At 40.6% G+C, this 13243-nt stretch overlaps 1 protein-coding gene across 2 annotated transcripts in view; it reads right to left on the bottom strand.

Moving 5' to 3' along the window:
- The window catches only part of CSMD2 (CUB and Sushi multiple domains 2), a 1007626-nt gene that overhangs the window by 604988 nt on the left and 389395 nt on the right, over positions 1-13243 (bottom strand). For both annotated transcript variants that reach the window (XM_072610105.1, XM_072610106.1), the window contains exon 4: positions 3388-3582. In XM_072610105.1, the coding sequence (XP_072466206.1) occupies positions 3388-3582 (195 nt within the window). The remainder of the gene's footprint in view (positions 1-3387; positions 3583-13243) is intronic.

Below are 13243 nucleotides of genomic sequence, written 5' to 3'. Positions count from 1 at the left end.
GGTGTTGGGTTCAAATGAGTTATCTTAACTTAGGACCAAACTTAGTTGTTCTATAAGGATATAATTAATGATAATGAATGACAACAGCTCACATTACGTAAGGCTTACTATGTCCCAGGCACTATGCTAAGTGCTTTACAATTATTATTTCATTTGGTCCTAACAGCAACAACAAAATAGTTAACACTTATTTAGTACCTCTTATGTGTCAGATACTGCGCTAATCACTTAATAATTATTATCTTACTTGATCCTCATAATAACTCGGGAGGGGGGCTGTTTGGTGCTATAAGTATCCCCATTTTACAAATGAGGAAATTAAGGCAGAGGTTGAGTGACTTGCCCAGGGTCACATAGTAAGTATCTGAGATCAGATTTCAACTCAGGTTTTCCTCACTCCAGGTCCAGCACTCTATCTTTATGACCTTTATGACCACCTTTATGACCAGTCACATGTGGACAACTTCATCTTCCAATGTTTTCTGCTATCTCTTCTGTCATTCCCTTTATTCTTCATGACTGTGGCCAGCTCTAAGATCATAGACAGGTAGGTGCTTATAAGAACCAGATACTCCTCCTTTCTCAAAGACCAAGCTCTCTCTCCTGACCCCATCAACCTCTGCAGGGAGAATATCAGGATTCTAGACATTTCTCTTTTTAAAAAAGTTTTGAGGTCTTGTTTCTACATGTAACAGTCTCTATAAAGGGTAGGCTAGCTATAAAACCTCAGATTCGTAGTTCTTCCCAGTTTAGGAAGAGGAGAAACTAATGTGAAATCAGTTCTCCATCAGAGGGTGACAGGTTTCCCAGGACTGTGGGAATTTTGTGACTGTAGAAGAGGTAGTAGTTATTATATGGCAGTAACATGACCATGGTGGCAGCCAGTGCCTGCCCCATCTGCAATTCCACTCTTTAGTTCATGAGAGATGACTTCTATGGACAAGCTGGGAGGTATGATTATGTGTTTTTATTGTAGGAGCTCTATCCTACAATGGGAACTCTGAGAAAACAGGCTCTAACCCAACCTAACCTTCCACTCAATTGTGTTTTAAAGAATGTATTCCATTAAAAATAGATTTGCTAGGTTTAATATTATTTCCCATAAACACCTGTGACTGAGCCTGTTCTTATGTTGCCAGGTATCTCTTGGACACAGAGGAAAGAGGGAGCCACACAGGAGAGAGGGGACTTTCCTAGAGCAAAGCTGGAAGTTCAAACCCCAGCCTGTCCTAACTTAGGGCAAAAGCACGAATCACTTCATAAACCAGCCTCCTAAGGGCAGACTCAGTAAGAATATGGTCCATATCTTGTAAACCTCCCTCATAGACACAAGCCAAGGTTACTTGTGCAGGAATCACTTTCCAACATAACTACTCCTCCTTCCCTTGTAGCAATAACAATAAAAGTTTAAGCTAAAGCAATTGACACAGAGATCAAATCTGACAGAGTATGCAACATTCCACACCCATAGTTCCCCTATTTCCCCAAAGGAAGAAGGATGATGCATTTATTTCATCACACCTTCTCTGGGGACAAGGTTAATCATTAACGTCATCTACCTTTGTTTTTTATTCATCTCTATTATGTTATTTTTAGTCATTGTATATATTATTTTCCTGGTTTGGTTTACTCTGCTTTAGGCAAACTCAGGCAAAATTTCCCATGTTTCTCTGAATTCCTTATATTTCTCATTTCTTAAGACACAAACCGTGTCACCTTTAAGATATCTAGATGACTATGCCCATCACAATGGTACACATCAATAAAACTCTTCCATCTTATTGGTGTTGGCAGTGATGAACCCTCAACATTTTACTTTAGCCCCTCCAGGATTATTGCCCAGGCTGCCTTTGTTTCCATCTTTACCCTTTTTTCTAAGGCTTGGTTTATTTGCTTCCTTGTGGCTGCATATGATGACTGATTGGACTCAGAGTCTTCCATCTGGCTATGTTTCAGGCCTTTGAATCTGATATTCCCAGGGGTAGAAGAGAGAAGGACTCTTTGACACAGCCATGAAGGCTGGTCAAGACTCTGCCAAGTTGTTTTCTAAAGGTTTTTGATGACTCCCTTCCCAAAACAAAATAGAAACCCCAGAGCCCCAACCTCCAGGTGCCCATAGTCAAATTAATACTCCAGGTGATTCAGCAGGAACATTGAAATATTTGTGATATTAAAAGTCCCAATTTCTCTGACAAAGATAGGAATGCCTTCTTCAAAATTCATATTTACTCCTCTCCTTCAAAATTCTGCTTAATGCATCCCTTTGCCAAAAAGCCTCCCTGAATCCCTGTAGACTTGATCACTCCTTTATTTGGGGGCTCTCCACACTGAGGTTTGCATTTCAATCTGTTTGCATTACATTCATTTGCACTAACAGATAAATTGTTCTAAGATGATCCAACAATTCAATGAGGCAAACGTGCTAAATTTATTTAAGTTCAACACTTATTAAGAGGTAGTTTGGTACAGTGTAAAGAGCCCTGGATTTGTAGTCAGAAGACCTGGGTTTGAATTCTAGCTCTGCTACTTATTACATATATAATCTCGAGTGAATCATTAACTTCTCTGGCACTGAGTTGTTTCTTTAAATCTATGATCCCATGGTGAGAGTGCCTATTATGTATACAGCACTATGCTAGACTCCGGGGGTATAGAAGCAAAACCTAAATAATCTCAACTCTGAGGAACTTATCTCCACCTGCAGATGGGATACAACATACAAGAGATAAGAAAATAAAAGAAGATGAAGAAGGAGAGAATAATGGTAACTGGAGATATCCAAGGAGGTCTTATAGAGGAAGTGATAATTACTAAGTGGAGGCTTAAAGAGCAGGGATCACTTGCTTCTTTGTATTTATATCCCAGTGCCTAGTAAAGTGCCTGGCACATAGTAGGTGCTTAATACAGGCTTGTTGTTTGGCTGATTGATGAAAGGAAGATTCTGAAAGTTTGGGATGAGGATGGAATTCATCCTAGGAATAGGAAATGACCTGCAAATATATGGAAGCAGGAGATGCAATGTCAAGTTCAGAGAATAGCTGACAGCTAGGTTCAGACTGAAAGTGGCATTTATGAATGGAAGCAATACGGCTGGAAAAGTGAAGCTGGAGAGTGTGGAGAACCTCAGAATGCCAGGTTAAGGTGTTTGCATTTTATCTAGAGGCAGTTGAAAGCCCTTGGGAATTTTCGAGCAGGGGAGCAAAATGGTTAACTTTGTGTTTCATCTTTTTTTATGCATGTACAAGTACGCAGATCTTGTTCCCCATCACTGGACCTAGCCCCTCTCACCCTATCTCTTCTCAAAGCTGAGAGGGTAAATGAGACAAAAGGGAGAAGTGGGGATTGCTTTTGATCCCATACACAAAGGCTCTTCGGGTAACCACTTACCTCGGCAGGTAGGCAAAGGGAAGTCCCAAGTGGCACTACTCTCAGAGCTGGCATGGCAGGTGAGCACCGCGTGACCCTCCAGAAAGAAGCCCGTGTTGCAGCTATAACGGACCTTATCACCCAGGTTGAAAGTTGTTCCCTGTTGGATGCCATTGGGGAGTCTTCCTGGGTTCCCACATGTGTGACTGGGGAGAACTGTCAAGACAAAGAAAGATACATACCCTGCTTAGTCACTGGCCAAAGCCTCTCATCCTTTCTCTTTCCTCTTACGTTGTCGGAAAGTCCTCTAACGACTCTGTCCACAAAGGCCACAAAGTATTGAAAGGCTTCCCATTGCCTAAAGGCAAAAATTCAAGCTACACAAGGCAGCATTCAGGGCCCTCCACCTCCTAGCCCCAACCTACTTTTCCAAATTTCCTTCCTTGAACTAATCTGTAGGTCCTTTAGCTCCAATAAAACATGGCCATTTCTGCTTGGCTGGAATTCATTTACTGTCTTCTCTGTTTATCCAAATTCTGCCCAACTCTCAAGACCCAGTCAAAGTCCACCTCCTTTTGGCCTTGATTGTTTCACCCATAATGGCTCAAACCTTTTACTCAGAGCCACTCACTTGGGGCCGACGTTTCTAGAGACAATCCTGCCTCATTGTAAGGCACTACAGCTACCCACACATTCCCAAATTTCCAGGGTTATACACTCATGTAATAATTACCTTGCAATAATCACCTTTAAGATAACAAGGTCTCTCCCATTTCTGCATCCTTTGTTAAAACAACACTCTAAAAGAGCGGAACACCTCTGGCTTTGTCGTGCGGTTATTTTTCCGACATCCTACTTTTTATGCCTCCCTTTGGGGTCTTTTTGACAGAGATATGGAGTGCTTTGCCATTTCCTTCTCCAGTTTATTTTATAGATGAGCAAACTGAAGCAAACAGGGTTAAATGACTTGTTCAGGGTCGTACATATAATAAATGTCTGAGGCCAGAGTTGAACTCATGAAGATAAGATCTTCCTGACTTCAGGCCTGGCACTCTATCCACTGCATCACCTAGTTGCCCACCTTTGGCTTAGCAGCACCTCAAGCAGGATATACAAGTTCCTGGCCTGGAGCTCTGCTATATCCCAAATATGCCAGTGTCAGAGATGTGGACACAGAGCACAACTTCAGGTATTTGCCTCCAAATCTCCTCTCTGAATCTCCCTGTCTAGGCTGTAAGTTTGTGAATTTTAATGAACGTATGACAGGATGTTACCTGGGAAGGGGTGCTTATTATTAATAGAGAGCTGTTTGGTCCCTACTTGTAATTGTTTGCAATTAACCATGTAAGTGAAGCTGTTCTGATGGGTTAAATCTTCTGATGCTTAAATGCCTAAACCTAGCTCTGACAGGGCCACCACCTTCAACAGGCTGCTAAACAATGAGACATTGGCAGGAATTTCCAGAAAGGGGGAGGGGGATAGGTGAATAACAACCACAACAACAGATAGTACTTATATGACACTTTAAAGTTTGCAAAACACTTTATAAATATTAACTAATTTTATCCTCATAATAACTCTGGGAGGTAATAATAGGTAATTTACAGCAGGAATGACGGAACCATAGAGAACATAAATGACTAGCCCAGGGTAACACAAACAATAAGTATCTAAGACCAGATTTGAAGTCAGGTCTTGCTGATTTCAGAGCACTACCCACTGCACCACCCAGCTGCCTCTCTCTTCCCCCTTATATAAGGTTAGAAACTTAGGCCACTGGGATCTGAGGGGTGACCCTGAGCAGATCACTTCCCCTTTTGGAGGTTCATTTTCCTCATTTGTAAAAGAAGGGATTTGAATTAAGTGTCCCCTAAGATACCTCCTAACTCTACTTCTGTGATTCTATGAGGTACAAAGCTTACTATAGATACTCAGAGAGTCTGCTGGGTCTGTGGAGCCTGTGATGGAGGGACAAAGCTCTCTGTGGATGTCCAGGGAGTCTGGTGGAGTATATTTTTTACCAAAAGGATGGCATTTAGGGCTGCTTCTAAAGCCAGAGATCTTCATTCCCAGCTCCTCATCTCAGAGCCAGACATGGCTCCACCTCTCCACTAGTGCTATCTCTTTCTGCCTTTCATCTAGATCACCTTCCATTCTCTCATTGCCTAACCCTGTCTGAAGAGTTTGGCCCACAGTGGGCAGATAGAGCAGTGTTAATTCCAGAAGATAAGGAGCCCAAGGTGAGGGAGAGGGAGAGAATCAGGGTAAATGAGCTGAGAATCGGTATAGAACTAACGTTTCATTTTCTGCAACAAGATGCAAAGACCCAATTTAATTAAATTACTAATGTCAAATTTCTAATGAACCTGCTTCGGCTTTGGGGCTTTCTTCCTTGGAAATTAATGGCTGGAACGTCATTATAAATAAAAGTCGATCATTTTTAAAAGTCACTCTACGATGCCTGCTGCTCTTTACTTAATGAACTCTTAACAATCAGACCACTTTGACCTATCTCTTTCTGTGGGACCTATGAGGTGAAAAATGGGTGCCCATCCCCGAGGCTCTTTCACCTTGCTGTTCCTAAGCAAATTCAGCACCCAGTGGAGACAGGAAAGGCCTGGGAAGATGATGCCTGCCAGGAGACAGCTGGATGGCACAATCTTAGGAATGACTTTTTTTTGTTTAACCTTCGGCCTAATTCCCTATTTTGTGCTTTTTAATAATGTCAGGGACAACATTTAAAGTGCAGGCCTCTGTGATGTGGCCAGCATACAACTTACTGGACCAACGCAAAAGATTAAAGACAGGCTGCTAAAGGAGGCTTTGGAAAACACAATATTCTCTGATTTCCCCTACGAGCTCCTTGGAGTAGATATTATAACCATTCAGGCTCCCCTGTCTATAAAAGCCTCCCTTTGATTGCTTACACAATGAAGGGCAGAATATTTACATCCGACAGTGCATGGAACAATGTTGCTAAAGCGTCACCCTACATTGACCAATTCTATCATAGATTAGCTGTGGGGAATTATTCTACCACCCATCCCAAAGGTTCCATTCTTGACAATCAGCACAATAGCTTCAGTGATTGTGTGACAATAGATTTTCTCCCTGGCTGGAATATGACAAAGGTTAAATCATCTCCTTTTTGTTGTTTTTTTAATTGGAGACTTTGTTTCCCATATAGAAATGAAGAGTGGTTTGTCGTTTCTGGAGAAGTGGTGCTGTGATTCTTTATTTCTTTCTATTATCCAAGCAAAAGGAAAGTGTGAAGTGGAGAGAGGGTAAGAGAGAATGATGAAGGACATTGTCATGGTGGTTGGAGCAGTACCTAGTCCTAGGCTGAAAAGTGACATGGGCAGGTCATATAGTAAGGTGATATTGGATATTTTTAAAATTATGTCATATTGAAATATAGAAAAGGGGTCTGAGAAAAAGGGGAAACTCTTGGGAATGTCAGAGAAATAGCAAGATAGTTTTCTTCCCAGTGTCTGGGGAAATGGGGAGTACAGATTTGGTACCATCAAAGATTGACCACCTTCACTTTAAGAGCCAATAGAAGAGATGGAATGAAGAATAACTTCTTCTGTTCAGCCAGCTAGTGGAAAACCCATAGGATGCAGAACCAACATGAGGGCCAGGTCCCAGAGGACCTTTGGGGAAATGTGACTAGGTAAGAGAGAGTTTTCTGGGGAACTGCGGCATAATTTTTCTGGACTTCTACTGCCCTATTCCCTGAAAAAGAAGTAAAAATATCCCAGGTCATGAGTTGATGGGAGACGTATGACCTTTGCATATGGCCTCAAAGGGGTATAAAGGTGAGCAAAAAGAAAGTGAGCTCCTTGGTAAAGAGGGGGGTTTTGATTTGGTTTTTAGAGTTAGGGGTTTTTTGTCCTTCCCATGAGTTGATGTTTTTTGGGGGTTTTCCCCCTAGACTTTATTTGCAGAATACCACAGTCCTGTGTCAGACTATAGGATTCTCAGATACATGCCCCAAACTTCAAGAACGGCCCAGTAGCACCCCTGGGAACATATAATCTGCTTCCATTTCCTTTCTGCCTCCATGCTTGTGAGAATGACTGTTAGAATTCGGAGCAGAGCTAGCTTCCCCCTGCAGAGAAGTTAGTTATCTGGTAGATGAGCATATTTGTTTTTGAGCTAAAATGTCCCCAAAGTAATCAGTGTATATTTCAATTCTGTGTGTTCGATAAATATACACCCCTGTTTTCAAGGAGAAATCTGTGTGTGAGAGAGAAATGTACTGGGTGCCATCTGCCAAGACACACAGCAGGGAAAAATGCGGGCAAAGCAGAATCCTTAAGAGAGGGCTATTTAAGGCCAGTTTGATCTGGAGCGAGAAAAGGAATACTCTAGGTGCATGGAACTGCTCTCAGTGATGAGAGAAGAGACAGAAAAGAGGGAGGAGGATTCTCTATCTCCTGAAATAGTCGATTTCATTTTCCCTACTGGACTGTCACAAGATGAGAAAGTCATCATTACTCCACTCATTTGGGTGAAGGCATTGTCTCTAAAAGACTGTAAATTGCCACTCTATTGCTTGGGAAGAGGAACACGTTGACTTATTGGCAAGCATCACCCTTTCCTACAGGAGGTCTTTCTTGAACTCGTCTCCCTTCTCCTGTTGTCAGTGGCCTCCTCAATCACAATGACTTTAATTTACTTTGTAAACCCTATGCATCTATTTGTGTACATGTTCTTTTCTTAAATCAAATATAAATTTGCTGAGAGTGGGGACTGTTACCCTCTCATCTATGTATCTCCAGATCTAGCATACTGCCTGGCATATGATAGGTACTTAATACATGCTTGTTCAGTGAATAAATATCTTATTAATTAACTATCAACATCCCTCTCAGAGTATGAATATAGAAAAGGGTCTGTTTTGATGGGGCCAGGGGTCCAAAAAGCTCTGCTGATGAGAGCAGATCAGAGTGAATGGGGAAACAGCAACGTGAAAAACCAAAGAATAGCCTGAATGCTCTCAGTGCTCAAGGATGGTGAGGGGAAATTGGAAGGAAAGAGGAACAGTTGTCTTTCAGCTCCTTCAAAATCCTGCCAAGGGATGGTTCTAGGGACAGCTTTAAGCCCTATGTAGGTGGCAGGAGAGTTTCTTCAGCCTTGATTTTTTGGAATAGCCATCCATTTTAAAAGAGCTAAGCCTATGCTCTATGTCATTTAAATAAGTTCCTCAATCTTCATCAACCTTCAAATATTTTAAAGGTTGTCAGGTAAAGGAAAGTGCTGACTTCTTATCCTTGGTCCTAGAAGAGACAGAACAAAGGCTAATGGTTACAAATTATAAGAAAGGAGAAAGATTTCTACATGAGATTCTGGATCTGGAACTGGTAGGAACTTCAGAGGTAATGTATACTTAACTTCCTCATTTTATAGATGAAAGCACTGAAAGTCAGGAAGGTTAAGTGAGTTGTCCAAGGGAAGTATTCAAGGCAGGATTTGATCCCATGTGTCCTCTGACTCCAAAGTCAGAGCTCTTTCCTATATTACATGACATCAGGAATACCAAGTCGCAGCTGTATATCAACTTATCATGGCAACACGAGGAAGAACTTCCTAACAATGAGAACTGCTCCCCAAGTGGAATGGATTGACTCAAAAGGTAGTGAGTTTACTGTCACTGGGAGTCCTCAAGCAGAGGCTGAATGACCCCTTTGTCAGGCATGCTCTAGTGATAGCTAATACTTCAAATAAAAGGCTGGTATAGATGATCTCTGAAAGACTCAGAATTCTGCTATTTGTTTATTCTTGGGATCCAAGTCCATTTTACAGACGATAAGGCTAAGTTTCCAAGAGGTTAGTGATTTCCCACAATGGCGCAGCTAATCAGAGTTAGAGCAAGAACTAGAACTCAGATTTTGGGAGGTCTGGCACTCTTTCAACACTGGAGGTTGACACCTTTAACATAATGCAAGGTTGGGACTCAATAAATCATGACTTCATGATCTCTCTCTCTCTCTTTTCAATTTGATGCAATCTGAACTTACAATCATAACATCCTTTCAATAAAAGGGATCATAGAGTCATGAGCTGATTCCTAATCCAGAAATCAAGGGGTAAATTCAGACACTGTTGAAAATTTCCAGTGATGGGGCACACAAACACACTACGTGAGGAGGCAGCCAGGGAGGGATAGCTCTAAATGTCCTGAGCACAAATCCATCTCTCTATAAGTTCATAGTTTTGTAGTCTGAGGTCAAAGAGACTGTGTCTAATAACTCTTCTATGTGATTACCCTTTATATGATTTAACAATACAATTTATTAATAAAACAAACATTTCATAAGTACCAATTATGTGCAGGGCTCTGTGCTGGGTTAAGACTATAGGGATGAGACAAGTTCTACTCTTAATGAGTTTACAGTCTAATGGGGAAGGGATTGTGGGGTGTGTGCGGTATGTGTATAAGTAACCAAATTATTATGATACAAAGGAAAATGAGACAAGAGAACAAAATTTATAAGAGAGCGAAAGGAACATTGAGTCAAAGCCCTACAAAAGATTCTGAGGAGAGAAAGACCATTCCCATGTTTGCAAGTGGTAGGGGAAGAGGGTCAAGGACCTCCCTTAGTGAGGGAGGTGCCACCTGAAATTGACCCTGAAAAAAGGGAGGCTTGGGCCATGTTAAAAGGGTATCCACTATGGCAAGCACAAAGGCCTGAGGACAGGACAGACTGGACTGGTGTTGAGCATGATGAATCATCCAATTTGGTTGGAATTTAGAACAGGTGAAGAGATACAGAAGGAGATAAAAAGACAGGGAGATTAGGGCAGGATTGAGGAAAGCCTTCAATGATGGGATTAAGAGTTTATACTTTATTTGGCAATGGAAAATAGAGGAGTGATTTAGAACATGAATCAGATAGAATAGAATAGATAGATTGGAGAGAGAATTGAGAAAGGAAGTCCAGTTCTGAGATTATTATAGAAATCTACATGAGAAGAGACGAAGGTCCAAACTGGGGTACTGGGAGTAAAAGTGGAGAGAAAAGGATAGATCAATCAGTCAATCAATCAACAAGTGTTTGTCAAGCACTTACTATATACAGACACTGTACTAGGTGCTGAGTGTATGAGTAAAAGAAAGCAATCCCTGATTGTAAGGTGCTTATATTTGGGTGTGGAAAACAAGTACAAATAAAAAAAATACATAGCATAAATACAAAAGACAGACATGCATGTATGTGTACATATACATACATAGATACATGCACATATGTATCTGTTAGTTAAATACAACACATGGTAGTTAGGAGGAGCTTCATGTAGAAGATGATACCTAAGTTGCATCATAAAGTAAGAGAGAAATCCCAGGTGAGGGGAAAAGCCATAATCCATTTCAGGTAAAGGGGGAAAGCTAACAAGCAAAAGACATGAACAGGAAAGATATTTTAGAGGCAGAATGGACAGTGTTTGGCAGCTAATAAGATGCAGGGGTAAGGGAGATAGATGTGGCAAAGATGACACCAAAATCCCACTAGGCTGTATAATGGGGAGGAAGGCCATGCCATCAACAGGAAAGAGGTGAAAAGAATCATCATGTTCTGACTTCCAGTCTCATTTCCTCTCCTTTGGAGGTTTTGACTTTAAAATCAGGTCCATTTTCAGCTGCTGACGCTGTTAGCTTAGACAGAGCAAATGCAGCCTTCATCCAGGGAGAAGCCATATTTTCTTAACCAATAAACCCCTTTGCCTTCTGTAGGGTTGTGATGGAAGGCCCAGTTGAATACTATGCTTATCCCACTAGCCCTATATTCCTCTTACTTTGTAGCTAGGATCATTTATTCCCACTGAGAGGAGCCCCAGAAATCCCATTTTTCAGATATAATGCTATAATATATCATATAACATCTATTATAATTTGTATTGTCTTGTGTTGTGCATTATACTGCACAATACAACACAATACTACACTTTGGACATGATGTGGCATAGTATATTGTATCATATCCTATATTGGAAGACCTGGGTTTAAATTCTGACACCTCTGACATATACTGGCTCTACAGCCCTGAGCAAATCCCCCACCTCTCAGTGCCCTAAGTAAATCTCCATGTCTATAATTTGCAGAAAGTGCCAGTCTGCAAAGGTAGAGGGACTTTCCTTGTACTACACCAATGAAATCACAGGTCTAGTTCAAAAGAAATTATATTATGATAACTTGTATTATGTTACATTATACTATGCTAGTTAATGCTATCTTGTGTTATGTCATATCATATTGCAATGTATTTTAATTTAGGTAAAGTTATACTATTACATTACATTACATCATGTCAAGTTATATCATATCATATCATATTTGAACCCAAGAAACTGAAATAATAGGATAGCATAGGATTAGATGTGCTTGCTAACTGGGTTGATAACTTCCCTCATCCATGACCCAAGCTCCTTCCATGCATAGATTCCCAAAGTGGGCAATGCCTCCAAGGGAGCACTGGAATGATCCAAGGGGGCAGTAGTGGCAGCCACAGGTGCAACTGGGGGCCATTGAAGAAAAAGGGGACAGTAGAAGCATAAGTAAAGAAGGTAAGAAAATTTTGAAAAACCATTCTCGTATTTCATCTGTTGTGTGACAGAGTTAAAGTCATAGTGATTACATTATTTTCCAAATAAACACACAAAATGCAAGTTATAACCAACCAGTGGTCGTCTACTGACAGGTCTTGACAAGCAAGTGTTGGCAGGTGAACAAGTTGTGCATTGTTGACAAGTCCAGAATTCATTGGCAGGAATATGTACATGTAATAATTTGTTTACAGTATGCTAATATATGGTTATATGATGCAATATGCATCATCAAAATTTCAATGACAATAAATTATTAAATTTAAGATGTGTCATTTAAAAATATTATATATATACATATAGGAATGGTACAAATTAAAAAACAAATCACATTTATTGGATGCACAAAAGAGAATATTTCTATATGTAAAGCAGAATAGAAAAAGAGAATTATATATGAAAAGGTAAATATCACATATAGTTTCCTTTTGCTATATATGTATAACCTACATTCACACATGTGTAAGCATGCATGTGCATATATATTATGCATATGTATGTGGAAATTCAACAACTGACTTTCAAAGCTGTTCATCTCTATAACTTCTACCTATTGTTCCCACTGGACCCAGAGTGAGATATACATGGGGTGGGATAGAGCTTAGAATGGTTGAATTTGTGTTTATCCCATCTCATCAGTGCTTAGAAGTTAGGCACAGTATGGAGACAGGATCACCATTGAGAGAAATTTATTTTAGAGCCTTCTGGCAGGCCCTCCACAGCTTCTGAGGCACAGGGGAAGGAGGGGTCCTTAAATAAGAGTTAAGATTAAGACACAATTTAATCTTAAGACTCACTCTGCCTTGGCAGGTGGGAATCATTATCTGCTTCTGAGAAGGATAATACTGAGATGGAGAAAGTAAAATGATTATGAGCACAATATGAATTCGAAATCTAAACAAGTAATGATTGAGAAGGGGAGGAAGATGGGACTTCTGAGTCACTAAAGTGGTCCTGTTTTGGGGAAGAGAGAATTGATGGAGGCAGTGTGGTCCAATGGAAAGAGCAGTGAAGCAAAGTCATAACATCTCAATTCTAGTCTCAGCTCCACTGTTCATTCTAACAAGAAACAAGTTCCTTCATTTCTCTGAGTTTCAGTCACCTCATCTGCAAAATGAGGATAAGAACCAGGCATTTGCTAGGTCGCAAAACTTTGTGAAGGAAGTATTTTGTAAACTATGAAGTACTATTTAAATGTGCCCTATTACTGTTATTAAGACTTGACTGTTCCCCTAAGTGTGCCCCACGCCAACAACTCTCACTGAGGTAC

Source organism: Notamacropus eugenii, chromosome 5 (genome assembly GCF_028372415.1).
Source record: "Notamacropus eugenii isolate mMacEug1 chromosome 5, mMacEug1.pri_v2, whole genome shotgun sequence".
Taxonomy (NCBI): domain Eukaryota; kingdom Metazoa; phylum Chordata; class Mammalia; order Diprotodontia; family Macropodidae; genus Notamacropus; species Notamacropus eugenii.
The sequence above is the reverse complement of the archived record's forward strand: the minus strand, read 5'-3'. Positions and strand labels throughout refer to the sequence as shown.